The sequence below is a fragment of the Leptodactylus fuscus genome, chromosome 4 (genome assembly GCF_031893055.1).
Source record: "Leptodactylus fuscus isolate aLepFus1 chromosome 4, aLepFus1.hap2, whole genome shotgun sequence".
In the NCBI taxonomy this organism is placed as follows: Eukaryota; Metazoa; Chordata; class Amphibia; order Anura; family Leptodactylidae; genus Leptodactylus; species Leptodactylus fuscus.
This window is the reverse complement of record NC_134268.1, coordinates 218,474,725-218,498,486: the sequence shown is the minus strand read 5'-3', so window position 1 is coordinate 218,498,486 and position 23,762 is coordinate 218,474,725. Positions and strand designations below refer to the sequence as shown.

Sequence of the window (23,762 nt, the reverse complement as noted above, 5' to 3'; positions counted from 1 at the left end):
CTGGATTCTGCACTAACTGCATAGGAACAATACATAATTGATGAGCTGCGAGGAACATTTCGGAGCAGATAACACCCCTCAGGTACTATATTTTGTCATCCTGCATGACTCCTACAAAGCCACTGAGCATCTATAGCCAGTTCCACCCTCTCGAACAAATTGAGCGGCTGAATTCCTCGGGAACGCCAATTAACCCGAACGCTGAGCTTTCTATTCAACACATTTTCTTTTCTCATTATGTGAAACAAACTGTGGAGAGAGAAAAGAGCCCGGTGGAAAAGCAGCAAAAAAGCACACCGAAAAAACCCTAAAAATATAACCTGGAAGCGGAGCGGAGCAAGATGTAGGCGAGAGGTGTTTGTTACATGGAGCAGTGCTGGATTACCAAAATATAGAAAAAACGTAGCAAATAAAAGCTCCTTATTAATGATATTGGCGGGGTGGACGATCCCATATAGCCATGGGGTTAAGTGTATCTTCTGCCCGTTCACTACTATGGGGTTAAAGGGGTCGTCTCTAGGGTTGAGCCGATCTTGAGATTTCAGGATCGATTTTAAAATACGATTTCCACTCATTTTCTAGCCGATCCCGATCATGATCGTGAAATTTGCTACAATCTTTTCCGATCCTGATAGCTCAACCCTATTCATGATATACATGAATAGGGTTGAGCTGATCTTTAGATAACCTCCGATCTCGGAAAAGATTGGGATCGGAAATCCGATTGTGATCGTGAAATTTACTCCATCACTGATCGGAATCCGATATTTTCCGATCCTGATCGCTCAACTCTACTCATCTCAGTTATGATCTATATACACTGTCTACCAATAAGTATTTGGACACCCAATAAAGTTCTGCGGAGGTGGAGTTATGGTCTGGGGGTGTTTCTCCTGGTATGGACCCTTGGTCCCAGTGTATGATAAACTCAACGCCGACACCTATTGCACTATGTTAGATAACAGTGTGCTTCCTACATTTTGGCAGTTCTATGGGTCGGACCAATGTTACTTCCAGGATGAGAATGCCGGCTGTCATGTAGCGAGGTCTACCATGGCTTGGTACAGTGACAATCAGGTTACTCAACTGGACTGGCCTGACCAGAGCCCAGACCTGAACCCGATCGAGCACCTCTGGGATGAGTTGAATCGCCGAACTAAGGGGTGTAGCAGCCGACCAAAATCAGTGAAAGAACTTACCCGTCTTCTCCAAGCCGAATGGAATAAAATACCACTAGCCATCATACAAGGACTTGTGGAAAGCTCCGGAGGGTTAAGGCTAAGGTTGAGCGATTGGGATCGGGAACAGCTGGAAAATGATCGAAAATTGGATTTTAAAAATGATCCTGAAATCTCCCAAGATCGGCTCAACCCTAGTTGAGGCTGTAATTGCCGTTTGTGCTTCTCAGACCACAGGAGTCCAAATACTTATTCGTCAACAATGCCAGCTCTTCTAGATGCTGTTCTAGATGCTCTTCTAGATGACTTCTTCAGAAGTCAAGTCCTATCTTGGCAAAATATAGCACCGTAATGATGGGCCCAATGTAATATTTAATAATGTCTTCTCCATTGGTCTTCTGGTTTGATCTTCCCTGGTCTGGTCCTGGTCCAATATTTTACTAGTTAATGTCATGACATAAGTTCTCTCTTATTATGTATATGACCATACATAGTGTTGTTTCCGAACTCCTTTGCCATATCATGACGACTCAGTTGGGCTTGTTCGCTAGAGTTAGATGTGTTGTAGAGAGCACCTTCATCAGTCAAGTAAGTGGTAGATAGACAAAGACGAGCTGCCCCATGCCATTGGGCCCCGCACCAAATAACCTTTCATAGCTGAGAGAACATCACCATTGCCCATCGGTGAGGAAATCCATTATCCATGGCCAAGACGAACCCTTCACGTCCCTAAGACGGTCTGAAATAAAGGACTATAAGTGAACTGTGCTGCGAGCATTGCCACCATGTCTCTGGTGTCTCATTTGTACCCAACATTAAGTGTAACCTCTGAAATATCCACACACAGGAGACCCGCACATGGAAGTGCCCAGGGAGAAAAATCTCTACCATTGATCACTTAGTTGCCTCCCCCACATCACTTTCCCTTCCCAAGGTCTGTGAGAGAAAAAGTCACCATGTCAGGGAGTGAGTCCTTGCCATCTTGCCTCTCCCCCATTGTGCCAACTCCACACTGCTAACCTCAGGTTGCTGCAATTGTTCACCAAATTTTGTTCCATTTCTCCTGGCAAATCTGGTGTAACATGTTGGTTGGCGTCTTTCACACACCTTTTCTACGAGCTTCAAGTCAGAACTTTGTGGTTGTCCATTACCTTCACTTTGTTGTCCTTAACCCCTTAGCGACCTTTGACGTACTATTACGTCATGAACGCGAGGTACTTCGCGCACCATGAAGTAATATTACGTCATGGTGATTCCGCCCGCTCAGTAGCTGAGCGGGCGGAATCGGAACTGAGTGATAGCTGTTACTGACAGCTATCACCCTTTTCCATAACCTCCGGTGGGTACTTTTACCGATCGGAGGTTTTAACCCTTTGATTGCGATGGTCAAACATGACCACCGCAAACAAAGGGTGCCGCGATCTCTCCCCCCCCCGCCGGCACCCCCCGGACCGAGATCGGGGGGTGCCGGTATCTGTAATACATAGTCTGGGGTCTGGTTAGTGACCCCAGACAGCCCTGAGCACTCACTTACTTACCTGGTGCTCCCGGCGTCTTCTGGAAGTGAGTCTGTCCCGTCCGCACAGCTCACTTCCTGTGTCTAGAGTGAGACACGTGCAGGCTGTCACTGCAGCCTGTGTCTCAGTCTAGAGTAGAGAATCAGTGATGCAATCATCACTGATCCATGTGTCCCATAGACACAAGAACAAGTAAAAAAAAAAGTGTAAAAAAAAAAAAAAAGTATTTGAAAACAATTAATAAAGTTATAAAGTCCCAAAAATCCCTTTTTTCTATAAAAAATGAATTATGTAAAAAAACCACAAAAAATTAATAAAAACAATACATATTTGGTATTGTCGCGTCCGTAACAACCTGTACAACAAAACTGAAACAATATTTAATGTACACAGTGAACGGCGGTAAAAAATAACGGAAAAAACCCGCCGGAAGTAGTGATTTTTCGCCATCTCACCTTACAAAATGTGCTATAAAAAGTGATCAAAAAGTCATATGCACCCCAAAATAGTACCAATAAAATGCACAGGTTGTCTCGCAAAAAATAAGCCCTCAACCAACACTGTCAAGCGAAAAATAAAAATGTTACGCCTCTCAGAAGATGGCGATGCAAAAATCACTGATTTATGTCCCCAAATGTGTTTTTGTTCTGCAGACTTAGTATCGCATAAAAAAATAACATAAATGAGGTATCGCCGTAACCGTACCGACCCGCAGAATAAAGGTCACATGTTACTTATACTGTACGCTGCATGGCGAAAAATGTAAAAGGTAAAACTCAATACCAGAATTGATTTTTTCTCTTTTAAATCCAGCAAAAAAAGAGTTAATAAAATGTAATCAGTAAGTTTTAGGCACCCCAAGATGGTGTCATTACAAAATACATCGTATCCCGCAAACAACAAGCCCTTATATGGCCACGTCAGCAGAAAAATAAAGAAAATATAGCCTCTACCAATGTGAAGACAAAATCACGCAAAATCGCCAAATCATTAGAACACAACTGGCTGCGGCAGGCAGGGAATGTATAAGCTGTGCAAGCGAATATCAGGGGACACCCCAGATTTACAGCTTATGAGCGAAAAACACCAGAAGTGACCCCCAAAGTGACCCCAGTGTGACTCGCCCAATCATAGGAGCTACTGGGGGTACAGTAGGGAATTTAGTGTCTGCAATGTCCTCCGCACCGCTTATACATTCCCTCTTCGCCATCCGCTGTGCAGTCACGTCCGGGATACTAATACTACACTACACACCCTGATACATTCTTTTAGGGGTGCAGTTTTCAAACTGCGGTCACTCCTTTGGGGAATCCACTTTTCTGGTACCTTACAGGCTCTACAAACATGACATGGCGTCCAGATACCAAAGATCTGAATCTGTACTCCAAAAGCCGCATCGCGCTCCTTCCCTTCTGCCCCCTGCTGTGCGCCCAAACTGCAGTGTATGCCACATGTATGACACTGGTGTAACCGGGGTAATGTCATATGTGAGTATAAACTGATATTAGGGCACATGTATGACACTGGTGTACCCCGGATAACGTACGTAATGTCATATGTGGGTATAAACTGATATTAGGGCCCAGCCGGACACAGAAGGGAAGAAGGTTATTTGGTTTTTGGAGCACAGACTTAGACGGTTTGGTTTTTGGATGCCATGGCACTTTTGCAGAGACTCTAAAATTTCCCCTACAAAATGGGGTCACTTCTTGGGGAATTCCAGTTTACTGGCACCTCCAGGGCTCTGCAAAAACAACATGGCACCCAGAAAGTCCCTCTAAATCTGTACCCCAAAAGCTATAAAGCGCAGTGCTCCTTCCCTTCTGAGCCCTGCTGTGCGCCCAAGCAGCAGTTTATACCCACATATATAATTTTTTTGCCCCTCGGGATCGCCCACTTAATAGTTTTAGGAGTGCAGGTCTCTGACAATACAAAGTGGGTGCAATGCATTGGATACCAAAATGGCATATTTCTTTAAAAATTTCAAATTTTGGGAAGCATTTTTAGTCTCAAAATCATAATACCACTTGATACATTCCTTGATGGGTGTAGTTACTAAAATGGGGTCACTTTTGAGGGGTTTCCATTGTATTGGTACTTTAGGGGCTCTGCAAATGCGACATGGCACCTCAAAACTATTCCAGCAATATATACCCTCCAAAATCCAAATAGCGCTCTTTCCATTCTGAGCCCCAACATGTACCCATACAGCAGATTATGATCCCATATGGGGTATTGCCGTGTTCAGGGGAAATTGTGGGGGGCTCTTAATTCTCTAAGTACTTGCAAAAATTAAAAATATGGCGCTAAATGGACGATTTATTGGAAAAAAAGTAATTTTTCATTTTCACATCTCAATGGTAAAAAAATCTGTGAAACACCTGTAGGGTCCAAGTGCTCACTAAATCCCTTGATAAATTCCTTGAGGGGTCTAGTTTTCAAAATGGGGTCATTTGGGGAGGGGGTTTCCACTGTTCTAGCACTTCAGGGGCTCTCCAAATGCAACATGGTGCCTGAAACAGATTTCAGCTAAATTTGCCCTCCAAAATCCCAATAGCGATCCTTCAGCTCTGGACTTTACAGTGTGCCCATACATCACTTTACATCCACATGTGGGACATTTCTGTAGTTGGGGCAAAGTGCTTGACAATTTTTGGGGTGCATTTTCTTTTTTAACCCGTTGTGGAAATGCATAATTTGGGGTTAAAGCAACATTTTATAGCAAAAAATGTCACTTTTCCTTTTGTTGGGCCAATTCTGTTACACTCCTGTAGGGTCAAAGGGCTCACTAAACCCCTTGGTAAATTCCTTGAGGGGTATAGTTTCCAAAATGGGGTGACATTTTGGGGTTTTCCACTGTTTTGGCACATTGGGGGCTTTGCAATCGGGGCATGGCGCCTGAAAAATATTCTAGCAAAATCTGGCCTACAAAATCCAATTAGTGCTCCATCTGTTCTGAGAGCGACCGTGTGCCCGTACATTAGGGTACCAGCACATATGGGGTATTGTCGTGTTTAGGAGAAATTGTGTAACAAAATGTGGGGTGCAGTTTCTCCTTTAACCCTTCGTGAAGATGAAAAATTTGGGGCTACAGTGACATTTTATTATAAAAAAAGTAATTTTTCATTTTCACATCTCAATGGTAAAAAAATCTGTGAAACACCTGTAGGGTCCAAGTGCTCACTATACCCCTTGATAAATTCCTTGAGGGGTCTAGTTTCCAAAATGGGGTGACATTTTGGGGTTTTCCACTGTTTTGGCACCTTGGGGGCTTTGCAATCGGGGCATGGCGCCTGAAAAATATTCTAGCAAAATCTGGCCTACAAAATCCAATTAGTGCTCCATCCGTTCTGAGAGCGACCGTGTGCCCGTACATTAGGGTACCAGCACATATGGGGTATTGTCGTGTTCGGGAGAAATTGTGTAACAAAATGTGGGGTGCAGTTTCTCCTTTAAACCTTAGTAAATGTGTAAATTCTAGGGCTAAATGAATATATTAGTGACAGAAATTGAAAAATGTAAATTTGACCTCCATTTTGTTTTAATTGTTGTGAAATGCTGAAAGGGTTAAGAAACTTTCTAACTGCTGTTTTAGATTCTTTCAGGAGTGCAGTTTTTAGAATGGGGTGACTTTTGGGGGGTTTTATTAGAGAGGCCTTTCAAGTTCCCTTCAGAACTGAACTGGTCCCTTGAAAAATGTGTTTTGGAAATTTTCTTGAAAATTTGGAAAATTACTGCTTGACTTGTAAGCCTTATAATATCTGAAAAAAATGAAAGGGTGCTTAAAATTTGATTGCTACATAAATCAGAGACATGGTTAATTATATTTATGAAAAAATTCGGGTAGTATGACTTTCTATTTCAAAGGCTTGCAATTTCAAAGTTAGAAAACTGCATTTTTTTCAAAATTTTCACCAAATTTCCTATTTTTTCATAATTAAAGACAAAACATATCAACAAAAATTTACTACTGACATGAAGTACAATGTGTTACGAAAAAACAATCTCAGAATCACTTGTGTAAGTTAAAGCGTCTCAAAGTTATCGCCATTTAAAGTGACACATGTCAGATTTGAAAAAAAGAGGCCTGGTCCTTAAGTCACTTTTGGGCTGTGTCTCTAAGGGGTTAAACCTAGTGATGAACAAACCAATATGCAATGAACTGGGTTTGTTACAAAATTTTGCCAAAATTTTGGATTTAGCTGAATGGAGGCCAAGAAAAGTGTGGAAAAATTAAAATAAAAAAACGGTGAAAATCACTTTTCTTTAGCTCCGTCACTACATTTGGTCCCTGGCATCTCCCAACCTCCTTGGTGACATCAGTGGCCCCAGGCCGATGCCTTGTAAAATTAAACTCATGATATTCACCCATCTGCGCATGAACCATTCTGCCACCACTTTGGAAGTCTACTTGGGGTCATGTCCATTGGAAGACCCATCTGCCGGGAGCCCTAACTTTCTTAGAGTCTTGAGATGCTGCCTCAATATATTCAAGTTATTTTCCTTCCTCTGCGAACAGGCCACAGATTCTAATGTTTATTTGTGGTTGGAGAATCCCAAAATTTCAGCTTCAACTGAACCCAAAATTTTTGTAAAAATTTGCAAGGAACCCGTCTAAGTTTGTTTATTTCTATTGTTGATATGGCGACTTCTGTACCTGTTTTAGAGTTGAGCGATCGGGATTGGAAAAGAGCGGATTCCAATCGGCGATGGAGTAAATTTCAGGATCGAGATCGGAATTCCGATCCCAATCTTTTCTGGTGGGATCGAGTTCGGAGGTTATCTCAAGATTGTCTCAAACCTATTCATGTATATATCATTAATAGGGTTGAGTAATGAGGATCGGGAAAGATCGGGCAAATTTCATGATCGGGATCGGCATTGGTTGGAAAATGATCGGAAATCGGATTTTAAAATCGATCCTGAAATCTCCAGATCGGCTCAGCCCTAACCTGTTTCCTTCAGAATCTTCCCGAGCTCCTTTACTGTTGTTTTCGGATTGTTTGCACATTTATCTCTCGGAGTTGGAATGAGTCTCCTTCCTGACTGGTCTGATGGCTGCCTGGTCCCAGGGTCCTTACACTTAGAGGTCAAGGAGCATCAAGTTACTCTTTTGCAGGTGTCTCCAGATACTATAGGTCTACTCCATTATCGTGTCACGAACAGTTACATGGTACAGTCCCAAAAAGTTTAATTGCACATCCAACTCTGCTACATCTGGTTTTCCACTGAAAACGTTAGGAAGTCCTGTCGCAGGCTGCAGCTCACGGCTCAGGTTTCGTCCGCAGTCAAACTCATTTCTGCAAGAATAAAAATCTAGCAGGGCTGACAGAATCCACTTGGTGGACGTCGCCGGGCCGAGACCCCCCCCCCCCCCAACCAAAGGGAATAACTGGTGAAAATCATTAGCAGTGGAGAGAACGTTTCATATAATAATAGTAATAGAATATTCATTTCATCCCTTCCCCGGGAAAGTGTTGCCACTTCCTTTATAAAATTCCCGGCCAAGGGAGAATATTTTTGGATTACTGGGCGATTATTCAGGGGTAAGATCTTCATCATAAAAGCCCCTGTATAGTGGGGCAGGACGTCTGATCCATCCTGCCAGGAATTCATGTATAGAGGACGGGATTGTTGGGGAGACCCTTGTAAAACTCAGCAGCCCGGGCAGAAGGAATTCACTCATAAAAGTGATGGAAGACTGGGGAGCGGGGGGGGGGGGGGGGGGCGCACTGGAACTAGAACACCCAGCGGGCCCTGCCAGGATAATGATAAGACAGAACAAAGGGGGGAATCAGGTATTAGTGACTTTAAATAACACAATAACACACAACTCCTGCCAAGTGGCAATGGCGGCTCAGTGGGAAGCTCATTCAGCAATAGCGACTGTTATCACTACTCTATCTATCTATCTATCTATCTATCTATCTATCTCCTAGATATCTATCTATCTATCTATCTATCTCCTATCTATCTATCTATCTATCTCCTATCTATCTATCTATCTATCTATCTATCTCCTATCTATCTATCTATCTATCTATCTATCTCTCTATCTATCTATCTATCTATCTATCTATTATCTATCTATCTATCTATCTATCTATCTATCTATCTCCTATCTATTATCTATCTCCTATCTATCTATCTATCTATCTATCTATCTATCTATCTATCTATCTATCTATCTCCTATCTATCTATCTATCTATCTATCTATCTCCTATCTATCTATCTATCTATCTATCTATCTATCTATCATCTATCTCCTATCTATCTATCTATCTATCTATCTATCTATCTTTTTATTTATCTATCTCTTATCTATCTCCTATCTATCTATCTATCTATCTATCTATCTATCTATCTATCTATCTATCTATCTCCTATCTATCTATCTATCTATCTATCTATCTATCTATCTCTCTATCTATCTATCTATCTATCTATCTATCTATCTATCTATCTATCATCTATCTCCTATCTATCTATCTATCTATCTATCTATCTATTTATTTATCTATCTCCTATCTATCTATCTATCTATCTATCTATCATCTATCTATCTATCTATCTATCTATCTATCTATCTCCTATCTATCTATCTATCTATCTATCTATCTATCTATCTATCTATCTATCATCTATCTATCTATCTATCTATCTCCTATCTATCTATCTATCTATCTATCTATCTATCTCCTATCTATCTATCTATCTATCTATCTATCTATCTATCTCCTATCTATCTATCTATCTATCTATCTCCTATCTATCTATCTATCTATCTATCTATCTATCTATCTATCTATCTATCTATCTCCTATCTATCTATCCATCTACTATCTATCTATCTATCTATCTATCTATCTACAATACCTTTGCCTGGACTCCTATTTTCTATGGATTCAGACAGTGATTTGCATTATCTTGATCTTCCTAATAATGATAAGAATTGTCACATATTACAATCCGTATATTCGGTTACCCCCGGATTATAGACATCTTTCAGGGTCCTGCAGCCATTCTTCAGCTGGATTTGTGTCAGCGCCGCTGACAGGGCAGTAAATCGCGGCCTGGTTTAACGCCCGGCACCTGTGCAGGAAATGGGAGATTTCAGTTGCCGCCACTTTGCTTTGTGCAGCGAGTGGCAGCGCCCTATTATCCCGAGTTAAAACGTGAAACAATTGGAACCACATTCCATAAATCCCTTCTCCTCGCTGCCGCAGATTTACCATCCGGTCACTGGGCTTTGTACTTCAGGCTTTATTTTATAATGATCGCCGGAATATTTCTGTACCTTGAATTTCTGGATGAAATATTTTACACCCCCTGAAAACCAGGGACAGGGCTGACAATTTATTGCAGTCATGTGAGCTATATGGGCTGTGTTGTTACTGCAGACGGATTTAAAGGGGCAGGCCATCAATATACAATCATCTTAGGATCGGCTGCCCCACCCCCCGGGACCTCCACCATGAATGTTAGACGTAGATTGTACAAGATCTTACTGTCTACAGTTTGTCTAAGTCTGAAACCAAAATACCAGAATTGACACAAATTATTCTTTTTTTTATACATAATACAGTGTTGCCTTCAGAGGTGTTGAGGTGACCACATACATCTACGTGTGGAACCACTACAGAGTTGCAGAACTGCCCTGGGATTCTCCATGGACATGGTGGCTGACGTTTCTTGGTGTGGACTTTGGATACTATTGGTTCCATAGAATGGCTCATGGTAGGTAAAGTTATACTGTCGTGTGTTGACATATGACTGTGGTAAAGCTAGAGGATAAATGTATGCACTCACTATATGGCGGTATTATTTTGCCATCATATGATTTTTTTTTAGAAATAAATCTAATTAAACAATAAAAATATACATGATTAGTTATTTAGTAGCATAAAAATGTTTTGTTTAATAAGAGCGGTTCTTTTGTCGCAGATTGCCAATATCAGATAACGTCCCTGTGATCTTCAGCCCTCTTTACTTATTACCAAGCAGAGCGCCACCTATTTTGCAGTGGCTGAGTTTGATATTACAGTTCATTTGAATTGAGTCATTGAAATGTATAGAATTTTTTATGCACAAATATGATCAATCTTTGTAGATAGAAATGATTCCTCCTGTATTGGTTCAGCTCTCCTACATAAGTTAAGTGAACGACAGGGCTGTGTACCCTACCAGACATGAATGAGTTAATCCTACTCGTTGGCCTTTACGTGGTCGGCGATGTATATACCATGCTCTAAATTCCGATTGTCCGTGGAATGTTCCCTTCCATATAAACACAAATCCCTAATTATGACTTTGTTATATTCCTGTGGATAAGGTTCCATGACACGGTAGTGAGTGCAGCATGTGTCCAAAACAGGACTTCTCCGGTTTCCTCTGAAACCTTGTCAATACGGCCCCAATTTTTCCATCACAGATAATGGAGCCGCCATATGTCGCTGTCAGCAAGCTATACTACCTGAGGTTGACATCTGACTCCTCCCTGCCCTCCAGGCATATTTGACCCCTGCTAAAATTTGGCACCACTTATTCAGTATCATTGCTCTGGCATTCCAGAGCTGCTCTCGAGCTACCAGGGCCTTGTAGAGAGTAATACCGCTTTAAACATGAACTTGTGCAATAGTTGGGGTCGAAGAACAAGATAGAAATCCTTTAAGGGTTTTTTTTTTTTTCCATGAGAAGGACTATATTTAAATTTGTAGACAATTAGAATTGAAACATTTTTGCAAATATGAATAATTAAAAATATTGCAGAGTTTCATAAATTTCCTCTAATCATCTTCGTGGTGACCTCTGTTGTCTTGATCAGTTGTCTTATTATATCTGTAATATTCTGCCAGTTTGTGGACAAATATTTGGTTGGGAATTTGCCAAAATTTTTGCTGAGAATTTACCGTAATTTAGAAAATTGATGAACAAAAAAATTTGCAGCAAAATTGGAAAAAGAGCAGCAGAAACTGAACACTGCAGCGCCGGCTGCTCCCCATATAAAGAGTAGGAGATGCTAGGACACACAAGGTCCGTCACCCCTCCAACGTTGGACCACCAGGAATCTAAAAATGACATCTTATCTTAAGGACAGTCCCTCAAATTTAAGAGATTGGCTAACCCCTTTAAAGGGGCTCTATCAGCAAAATTTTGCTGTATGAGCCCCACATATGCGTGAGTAGTCCATAACAACATATATGTAACTCATACCTATCGTACACGCTGGGCGGTCATGCACGGTGTGACGTCATCTTCTGGCACGCCTTCCTCTTCTTTCTTTTTCTTTTGGCGACGCCCTCCGGTCCTGTCTCTTCCCCGGCTTCATCGTCCTCTACTTCCAGCGGGATTGGTTCAAATCCGGTGCATGCGCAGTAGAGCTCCCTCCAGAGCGCTTCTGCACAGGCTCCAGTGCCATTTTTCTCAATGGCAGTTCTCAATGGGATACTGAGCATGCTCAGTTCCCCTTAGAACTATGCGAGCGTACTGCGCATGCGCAGTAAGTTTGCGAACTGCCATTGAGAAAAATGGCGCCGGAGCCTGTGCAGTAGCGCTCCCTCCGGAGGGAGCGCTACTGCACACGCTCCGGATTTGAACCAATCCCGCCGGAAGAAGAGGACGATGAAGCCGGGGAAGAGCCAGGACCGGAGGGCGTCGCCAAAAGGAAAAGAAAGAAGAGGAAGGCGTGCCAGAAGATGACATCGGACTGTGCATGACCACCCAGCGTGCACGGTAAGTATAATTTACATATATGTTTTTATGGTTTTATTTTAAAACGGGACGGGGGTTTAAAATAAGAATAGCGGTGCCTGAATCGCCTTTTTAAAGACTACTCACGCATATGTGGCGCTCATACAGCATCATTTTGCTAATAGCGCCCCTTTAAGGATGGTCCATCAGTTTATAGACTTGATAATCCCCTTTAAGGACAGTTTATTAATTTTATGAGCTTGGCTAACCCCCTTAAGATTCTCTTCCCAATAAGGTGTTGTTTTCCAATATACAGCGATACAAAATGTTCAAAAAGTTCTAACGTTTGCACTAAAATTTCCCTTTTCTGTAATAATAAGATGAATCCTGGACAGATTCCTCCTTCCTGATACTCCTGAAGTGCTGCGTCCTCTTCTCGGTGATATTTACTGACCATCTTAGCAGTAATCATCTCCTCAGACTCGCGCCGTCTTCCTCTTCCACTTCAGGACTCTTCTCCACTTCCTGGACTATGGAGTGGTTACGTCTTCTCTAGTCTCCCGGGGATGGCCTGACTATGGAGTGCCGGGGACTACAAGTTCCATTCTGTCTCTTCTTCTTTGGTTTTGTCTCCACATGTGTAGTCCTCCTGCTTACATGCTTGTATTTGTAGTTCTACCTCAACAATTATAGATCCCTCCATGCTTGAAGACTTGTAGGTAGAATTTACATATTTTCTTCTTTACGACCCAAGCAGGATTTTTTTTAACCTTTTGGAAAGTTGGGTAATCGAATGTAAGATTTGGTTGAAATTTCAAAAACTTTTTCTCAACTTTTTTCAAATTTTTTTTTTGGATACTTTATTACAAAGCTGTCTTATCTTATAGAACAGATGTTTTTTTTTTGTTTTGTCTTTTTTCCTGGCTTTAGGTTTATGGATTTCTTAAAAGAGTAAAGGGGGTAGATAAAGGGGTGCAGAGGTAACAGTTGCACCTTGGTCCTAGAGCCTGAAGGAGTCCCAAAAGCCCCCCTTTTAATTGGACACCATTACGCTTACCATACTCTAAAAAATGGCTGACTGGTTATAAGAAGGTCAGTTCTTAAGCATGAATTTCTGCTCTTAAAGGAAATTCTGCCAGAAAATTACCTATTTTTTCATGTTTTTTTCATGTTTTTTTAAAGTATTTTATCCTGAAATTTTCACTCTGACCACAAAGCTTAATACTAAACAGACACTTGCCAAATCTGTTGGGGTTTTCTTTGTCGCGGTCACCTCATTTACATCACACGCAGGATTACAATAGAAGATAATGCCTCCATAAACATCACTAACCCATCATAACTGACCATAGATGATGTCACATATTATCTCCACCCCCTCACTGCACAGAGCATGTCTTGAAAACTCTTCCATAGACCTCGATCAGTCCGCTGCTGCCTATACCCATGACCATTGCTGTAAAGCAGATCACTAAACGCTGTTAACAGAGCAGAGGAGAAGTTCAGGCAAGATGGCCGCCCCCGTAGTCAGGGTCAGAAAATAGAATTTAAAAAAATCTACAATCAGAAAATAAAAACAGATTAGAAAAGATGTGATAGATTTCACTGTCTGGTTTTAATTAAAAAAAAAATTGGGGACACATTCCCCTTTTGTATGTGGGGGCCTCCCAACTCTAGAAGATCTTGGGGTAGAGAAGGGTTGGATTTCAACATGGCCGATCCTCTTACTCTTGGGGGGGTCTTGCAGAGTCTAGTCTCCTTCCCAGACGTACTGTATATTGGTGGATCGAGCTAAATTTTTTGGCCGAACGAGCGTTGACTAACCTGTATCTCACATGTATGGGTAAAAGAAATATTACAAATTTTACCAAAATTTTAAAAACAAAGAATTATTACAAATGTTACCAAAATTCTAAAAACAAAGAAATATTACAAATTTTACCACAGTTCTAAAAACATAAATAATTCAAATTTTACCAAAATTCTAAAAACACAAATAATACAAAGTTTACCAAAATTCTAAAAGCAAAGAAATATTACAAATTTTACCAAAATTCTAAAAACAAAGAAATATTACAAATTTTACCAAAATTCTAAAAACACAAATAATACAAAGTTTACCAAAATTCTAAAAACAAAGAAATATTACAAATTTTACCAAAATTCTAAAAACACAAATAATACAAATTTTACTAAAATTCTAAAAACAAAAATAATACAAATTTTACCAAAATTCTAAAAACAAAGAAATATTACCAATTTTTCTAAGCTTTTTTTTTTTTTGTAAAATTGTATTTATTTCATTTAATTATTACAAAATATTTTCAAAAAAATTTAATTTTTTATTTTTCTTTGAAAGCCAGAGAAGAATCTGGAACATTTTTGTTGTTGTTTTATTTGGTCATTTTTCATGGAAGTGTTTAATACTGTGAGATGACAGACGCGGCGCGGTGAAGTGAGTCAGGACATGAGAGGTCTATTCTCTGTTACATTTTGGCAGCCTTAAGTGGAAAGCAGAATGACTGGCGTAGTCGTCCCATGTCTCTCGCTGGAGTAATCCCTCTTCCGGAGAGTAAATTGTTCTAATGTGAAGTGGAGTTCACGTCTTCTGGGGCGATAGTGGGTGTAAAATGGAGATTACAAATACTCAGTAATTCGAGGAAACAGACGGGATCTGCTTTTCTCTTTGGTTTTCATCGCAATTAGCAATTTTTGGAATTAAAGTTTGGGATGAAAAATGGAATTTCCAGCCACAACTGATATTTTTTTAATTCTGTACAATTATAGACATCCATATAGGGTGTAAAGCTGGGCGACAACCAGAATACGGCCGCCATTACTGTTCCCACAATGGTTGTCACACCGTTTTGCTTGGTTCTGAGATATTAGCCACTTCACCACCCTACACCACCAGGGATATTAAAGGGGTTTTCTGGCCCCAGATGAGTTATCCACAGGACAGGGCTTTAGTATAAAACTCCATTTGGGACTGGAAGACCCCTTTAACCTTTTTAATATGATAAACTGCATAACCTAAAGTATTAACCTTTTCCTGCCTGATATGTTAACGCCCCTCACCACTAGGTATGTTAACTCCTTCACCACCCTAGACCACCAGGGATATCAGCCCTTTCAACAACCTTACAGCATCAAGGATAATAAGTAGGGTTCAGGATCGGGAAAGATCGGATCCCGATCGGTGATCGAGCAAATTTCACGATCGGGATCGGCTGGAAAATGATCGGAAATCAGATTTTAAAAACGATCCTGAAATCTCAAGATCGGCTCAACCCTACCTATGACTTATTGCATTTATGGTTGAGCGATCGGGATCGGGAAAGATCGGATCCCGATCGGCGATTGAGCAAATTTCACGATTGGGATCGGCTGGAAAATGATCGAAAATCGGATTCTAAAAACAATAGGCTCGACCCTAATAATAAGCCTCTCTGCAACTGTGGGGCACCTGGGGCACAACCCCTTCAACTCCCTACACCACCAGTGATACAAACTCGTCTTAGTTACACTATATGGGTGCACTATGGAGGGATTTTGCTATGTGATGGCACTAATGGGCATTATACTGTATAGTTGCATTAATGGGGCATAATATGTGGGGGCAGTACGGGGGCATTATACTACATAGGGGACTATGGAGGGTGTATTGTACATAAAGGAGGGCTTCTATTACTGCCCGGGTGCACAAAGGGGCTGGGTGAGGTCCAGGGCTGTATGGATGAAACTGGGCAAGGTTAGGGGCGAGTCTTAATATAAGTAAATACTGGGCACGTTCTACTGTCAGGCTTGGACCTTTACCCGATTCTAGACCCCAGCCAGTCTGCCCCAGAGAATTCATGTTTTTGTGCACTGCTACTTTAAGCCTTGTATGACACTAATAACACTTAGGATAGGTCATCAATTAAAGATCAGCGGAGGTCTGACATCCAGGACACCCCATGGATCAGTTTGAAGGGAAAGCCACAGACCATGTGATGTCACGTTCATTGGCCACACTGCCTGTTCGTTGCTCAATCCCTTTCAAGTATATTGAGATAAATTGTGATACCAAGCACAACCAGTATACCATGTGTGGCGCTGTGCTTGGCTTTCTGTGAAAAGACTGCAGCTCTCTCCCAAACGTTTTGGCCTCTTTAATCAGCTGATCGGTCCCAGATCCTGGATGACGGTCTTCAGCTGGGGACCTATCCCCGATGCAGTGCAGTGCTGTGTCATGTGATCGGTAATAGAACTCTCAACCTGACGCAACGTCTCATGTGTGAACGGGATTTCAGCTTCTCTATTCATTCTTAAACAAATGTGCCAGAATTTTGGTGTCATTTACGCTAAATACTTTTCCCTTTTATCAAGTGTTTTAGAAACTTCTCTGACACTTTTATGAATTTTACAAAAAGGGGAGCAGCTTCATAGAAAGTGAAATCCAAATTGTAACACTGTTGCAAATTTTTACCCATCATCTAGAAAAATATTAAGCCAATTGATACAAAGTGTAACATTAGACAGTGTAATAATGAGACAGACTAATCAAACAGAATTAGGCACTGTGACAAATCGGGTGCGGTATAAGTGTTATATCTGCCCTACTGTGTCAATGGGAGAGTCTTATTGTTGGTCACATGACACAGCTGAGGACCGAAAAGACAATGAAGAACCAAAACGAGTGGAGGAATCACAAGTACACCATAAGAATTTTTAAAGATATTTTAAAGAATTTTCTGTCAATATATATATATGTAGTATTACATCCAGCAATTTTCACTCTGACTACAAAGCTTAATAATAGGCTGACACTTGCCAATTCTGTAGAGGTTTTCTTTACAGCAGTCACCTCAATTACATCACAGACTGCATTACAATAGAAGATAACACATGATGTCACAGTTTATCTCCTCATCTTCCCTGCACTGAGCATGTCTAGAAAACTCTCCCATACAACTCAGTGAGCCGGCTTTAGTTCTATTGCTGCCTATAGCTTTGACTATGCTGTAAAGCAGATCACTAAATACTGTTAACAGAGCAGAGGAGAAGTTCTGGCAAGATGGCCGCCCCCATAATAAGGGACAGAAAATAGAATTAAAAAATTACAGAAAATAAAAACAAATTCGAAATAAAGTAATTTTATATCTAGTTTTAATAAATATATTTAAAAAAATTGGTTAGACATCTCTCTTGAAGACTCCAGGTTCCTCTAGAATTAGAGGCGATCACCCCGATCTGCCGTATATGCTCCCTATCCTCCCCTCCATGTACTCTAGTAGCAGATCTGCCGGGGGTTTAGGGCTCCTGTACAATTAGGGGTGATCGCCCTGATCTGCCGTATCTGCTCCCTATCCTCCCCTCCATGTACTCTAGTATCAGATCTGCCGGGGGTTTAGGGCTCCTGTACAATTAGGGGTGATCTCCCCGATCTGCCGTATCCGATCCCTATTCTCCCTTCCATGTACTCTAGTAGCAGATCTGCCGGGGGTTTAGGGGTCCTGTACAATTAGGGGTGATCGCCCTGATCTGCCGTATCTGCTCCCTATCCTCCCCTCCATGTACTCTAGTATCAGATCTGCCGGGGGTTTAGGGCTCCTGTACAATTAGGGGTGATCTCCCCGATCTGCCGTATCCGATCCCTATTCTCCCTTCCATGTACTCTAGTAGCAGATCTGCCGGGGGTTTAGGGGTCCTGTACAATTAGGGGTGATCGCCCTGATCTGCCGTATCTGCTCCCTATCCTCCCCTCCATGTACTCTAGTATCAGATCTGCCGGGGGTTTAGGGCTCCTGTACAATTAGGGGTGATCTCCCCGATCTGCCGTATCCGATCCCTATTCTCCCTTCCATGTACTCTAGTATCAGATCTGCCGGGGGTTTAGGGGTCCTGTACAATTAGGGGTGATCGCCCCGATCTGCCGTATCTGCTCCCTATCCTCCCCTCCATGTACTCTAGTAGCAGATCGGCCGGGGGTTTAGGGCTCCTGTACAATTAGGGGTGATCTCCCCGATCTGCCGTATCCGATCCCTATTCTCCCTTCCATGTACTCTAGTATCAGATCTGCCGGGGGTTTAGGGGTCCTGTACAATTAGGGGTGATCGCCCCGATCTGCCATATCTGCTCCCTATCCTCCCCTCCATGTACTCTAGTAGCAGATCTGCCGGGGGTTTAGGGCTCCTGTACAATTAGGGGTGATCGCCCTGATCTGCCGTATCTGCTCCCTATTCTCCCCTCCATGTACTCTAGTAGCAGATCTGCCGGGGGTTTAGGGCTCCTGTACAATTAGGGGTGATCGCCCCGATCTGCCGTATCCGATCCCTATTCTCCCTTCCATGTACTCTAGTATCAGACCTGCCAGGGGTTTAGGGCTCCTGTACAATTAGGGGTGATCTCCCCGATCTGCCGTATCCGATCCCTATTCTCCCTTCCATGTACTCTAGTATCAGATCTGCCGGGGGTTTAGGGGTCCTGTACAATTAGGGGTGATCGCCCCGATCTGCCATATCTGCTCCCTATCCTCCCCTCCATGTACTCTAGTAGCAGATCTGCCGGGGGTTTAGGGCTCCTGTACAATTAGGGGTGATCGCCCTGATCTGCCGTATCTGCTCCCTATTCTCCCCTCCATGTACTCTAGTATCAGACCTGCCGGGGGTTTAGGGTTCCTGTACAATTAGGGGTGATCGCCCCGATCTGCCGTATCTGCTCCCTATCCTCCCCTCCATGTACTCTAGTAGCAGATCGGCCGGGGGTTTAGGGCTCCTGTACAATTAGGGGTGATCGCCCCGATCTGCCGTATCTGCTCCCTATCCTCCCCTCCATGTACTCTAGTATCAGACCTGCTGGGGGTTTAGGGTTCCTGTACAATTAGGGGTGATCGCCCTGATCTGCCGTATATGCTCCCTATCCTCCCCTCCTTGTACTCTAGTATCAGACCTGCCGGGGGTTTAGGGTTCCTGTACAATTAGGGGTGATCGCCCTGATCTGCCGTATCTGCTCCCTATCCTCCCCTCCTTGTACTCTAGTAGCAGATCGGCCAGGGGTTTAGGGCTCCTGTACAATTAGGGGTGATCGCCCCGATCTGCCGTATCCGATCCCTATTCTCCCTTCCATGTACTCTAGTATCAGATCTGCCGGGGGTTTAGGGGTCCTGTACAATTAGGGGTGATCGCCCCGATCTGCCATATCTGCTCCCTATCTTCCCCTCCTTGTACTATAGTAGCAGATCTGCCGGGGGTTTAGGGCTCCTGTACAATTAGGGGTGATCGCCCCGATCTGCCATATCTGCTCCCTATCTTCCCCTCCATGTACTCTAGTATCAGACCTGCCGGGGGTTTAGGGTTCCTGTACAATTAGGGGTGATCGCCCTGATCTGCCGTATCTGCTCCCTATCCTCCCCTCCATGTACTCTAGTATCAGACCTGCCAGGGGTTTAGGGCTCCTGTACAATTAGGGGTGATCGCCCCGATCTGCCGTATCTGCTCCCTATTCTCCCCTCCATGTACTCTAGTATCAGACCTGCCGGGGGATTAGGGTTCCTGTACAATTAGGGGTGATCGCCCTGATCTGCCGTATCTGCTCCCTATCCTCCCCTCCATGTACTCTAGTAGCAGATCTGCCGGGGGATTAGGGTTCCTATATAATTAGGGGTGATCGCCCTGATCTGCCGTATCTGCTCCCTATCCTCCCCTCCATGTACTCTAGTATCAGACCTGCCGGGGGATTAGGGTTCCTATATAATTAGGGGTGATCGCCCTGATCTGCCGTATCTGCTCCCTATCCTCCCCTCCTTGTACTCTAGTAGCAGATCGGCCGGGGGTTTAGGGGTCCTGTACAATTAGGGGTGATCGCCCTGATCTGCCGTATCTGCTCCCTATTCTCCCCTCCATGTACTCTAGTATCAGACCTGCCGGGGGTTTAGGGTTCCTGTACAATTAGGGGTGATCGCCCTGATCTGCCGTATCTGCTCCCTATCCTCCCCTCCATGTACTCTAGTATCAGACCTGCCAGGGGTTTAGGGCTCCTGTACAATTAGGGGTGATCGCCCCGATCTGCCGTATCTGCTCCCTATTCTCCCCTCCATGTACTCTAGTATCAGACCTGCCGGGGGATTAGGGTTCCTGTACAATTAGGGGTGATCGCCCTGATCTGCCGTATCTGCTCCCTATCCTCCCCTCCATGTACTCTAGTAGCAGATCTGCCGGGGTTTAGGGCTCCTGTACAATTAGGGGTGATCGCCCTGATCTGCCGTATCTGCTCCCTATTCTCCCCTCCATGTACTCTAGTATCAGACCTGCCGGGGGATTAGGGTTCCTATATAATTAGGGGTGATCGCCCTGATCTGCCGTATCTGCTCCCTATCCTCCCCTCCATGTACTCTAGTATCAGACCTGCCGGGGGTTTAGGGCTCCTGTACAATTAGGGGTGATCGCCCTGATCTGCCGTATCTGCTCCCTATTCTCCCCTCCATGTACTCTAGTATCAGACCTGCCGGGGGATTAGGGTTCCTATATAATTAGGGGTGATCGCCCTGATCTGCCGTATCTGCTCCCTATCCTCCCCTCCTTGTACTCTAGTAGCAGATCGGCCGGGGGTTTAGGGCTCCTGTACAATTAGGGGCGATCGCCCCGATCTGCTGTATCTGCTGCGTATCCTCCCCTCCATGTACTCTAGTAGCAGATCGGCCGAGGGTTTAGGGCTCCTGCAGATAATTTCCAGGGATTGGGAGAAGTATTTCCCTCTTATCCGGCACCTCCCCCGCTCGGAGCACATAATGGCCGGCTGCCGGCAGCGTCGGTGGAAGCGCGCCCTTCATGTCTGCGTTTGTTTCTTTTAGAAATGTTTTATTCGGTAAAATCTTGTTCTCAAGTTGTACAACTACAAGACGGAAGATTTGTTTGCAGCTGGAGGCAGATGACCAAGATTCTGTCAGTTTGCGGATGTTTGCAATCCCCTGACACCCTCCGAAAAAAGAGGAAGAATTCCCCATGAGAACCAGTGGGAAATACATACAGGAAAAGCCGATTTCTCATCCCGGCCCGAGGATGTAAATGGATGAGCTGCCGAAACCTGGATGTGATACCTCGAAATTCAGGATTCAGGCAATTATCTGCATTGTGGTCACATCTGTTATAGGAGATCTGCAGGCCTTGAGTCATCCGCATCCTACTAGATCCATCATCTTACCGTGTCTCTGGGAAAGCTGGGTGACAATCCGGACTGGGCAGTTGGATAATACAACACTGGGCAGGGGTCTGGAGCAGAAGCCTCAAAAAGTTGGGCATTAATCCCTTTGGGAGGGACCACAAAGGGGAGGGATCATAAATGGGGGGTTTATTTGGAGATGACAATCAGGGGGCTGTAGGCCGGCTAGGTTCTGATTGGTCTGTATTGTTGTGGAAAGACATGTCAACCATTCATAAGTCTTAGAAAGTTGGGTGACAAGCACTAAGTAACTAGCAGGGATGATAAAAGTTGTCACCACCCAGCTTTCCCAGGAGAAGAACCAAATAAGAAATGGGAAAATAGGGAAAGAGAAAGGGGTTGTGTATGCAAAATGCAATGTAGTGACAAGACTGTTACATTGTAGAAACCAGACTGTTATAATGTGCAAACAAGACAGTTCCAGCATAATACAAGACTGTTGCAATCTGGAGACCAGAATGTTACATTGTTACAATGGTATAATGTACTGTAGGAACCAGACTGTTACAGTGTAGACAACTTTATGTTATAATGTAGAGTCCATAGAGTTACAATGCGGTTGCTATAATGTTACAATATAGAAATCTGACTATTGAAATGTAAAAACCAGACTGCAACAATATGGAAACCAAACTGTAAGGGTGCATTCACACTACGTATATGGCAACTTATTCTGAATGTAAAACATGTTCAGAATCAGCGGCGTATAAAGCAGTTCCGTTCATTTCTATGGGAGCCGGCATACGAGCGCTCCCCATAGAAATGAATGGGCTGCTTCTTTCACTCCGAGCACTCCCATTGAAGTGAATGGGAAGTGCCCGCATGTACGGCTAGCTCTGCTCATGCCGGAGCGTACACGCCGGCACTTCCCATTCACTTCAATGGGACTGCTCGGAGTGAAAAAAGCAGCCCATTCATTTCTATGGGGAGCGCTCGTATGCCGGCTCCCATAGAAATGAACGGAACTGCTTTATACGCCGCTGATTCTGAACATGTTTTACGTTTAGAATAAGCTGCCGTATACGTAGTGTGAATGCACCCTTAGAATGTAGAAACCAGACTGATACTGTATGTAGGAATCGGAATTTGTTATAATTAGAGATGAGCGAGTAGTATTCGATCAAGTAGGTATTCGATAGAATACTACGGTATTCGAAATACTCATACTCATTCAAATACTACTCCTATTCACAGTAAAGATTCGATTCAGAACCAGCGTTGATTGGCCGAATGCTATAGCCTATAGACTATTACAATGTAGAATGCAGACTGGTGCAATGCAGGGCCCCACACTGTTAGAATGTAGAATCCAGACTGTTAGAATGTAGAATCCAGACTGTTACACTATAGAATCCAGACTGTTACAATGTAGATTCCATACTGTTACAATGTAGAATCTAGACATTTACAATATAACATCCAGACTGTTACAATATAGAATCCAGACTGTTACAATGTAGATTCCAGACTGTTATAATGTAGAATCCAGACTGTTATAATGTAGATTCCAGACTGTTACACTATAGAATCCAGACTGTTAGAATGTAGAATCCAGACTGTTACAATGTAGAATCCAGACTGTTATAATGTAGAATCCAGACTGTTACAATGTAGAATCCAGACTGTTACACTATAGAATCCAGACTGTTACAATGTAGATTCCATACTGTTACAATGTAGAATCTAGACATTTACAATATAACATCCAGACTGTTACAATATAGAATCCAGACTGTTACAATGTAGATTCCAGACTGTTATAATGTAGAATCCAGACTGTTATAATGTAGATTCCAGACTGTTACACTATAGAATCCAGACTGTTATAATGTAGAATCCAAACTGTTACACTATAGAATCCAGACTGTTACAATGTAGAATCCAGTCTGTTACAATGTAGAATCTAGACATTTACAATATAGCATCCAGTCTGTTACAATGTAGAATCCAGACTGTTACAATGTAGATTCCAGACTGTTACAATGTAGATTCCAGACTGTTACAATGTAGAATCCAGACTGTTACACTATAGAATCCAGACTGTTACAATGTAGAATCCAGACTGTTACAATGTAGATTCCAGACTGTTACAATGTAGAATCCAGACTGTTACACTATAGAATCCAGACTGTTACATTGTAGAATCCAGACTGTTACAATTTAGAATCCAGACTGTT

General features: G+C 43.0%; 1 protein-coding gene across 1 annotated transcript in view; it reads left to right on the top strand.

Moving 5' to 3' along the window:
* The window catches only part of AGMO (alkylglycerol monooxygenase), a 123,523-nt gene that overhangs the window by 6,977 nt on the left and 92,784 nt on the right, over positions 1–23,762 (top strand). The window contains exon 4 of the mRNA XM_075269898.1: positions 10,283–10,434. Coding sequence (XP_075125999.1) covers positions 10,283–10,434 — 152 coding nt within the window. The remainder of the gene's footprint in view (positions 1–10,282; positions 10,435–23,762) is intronic.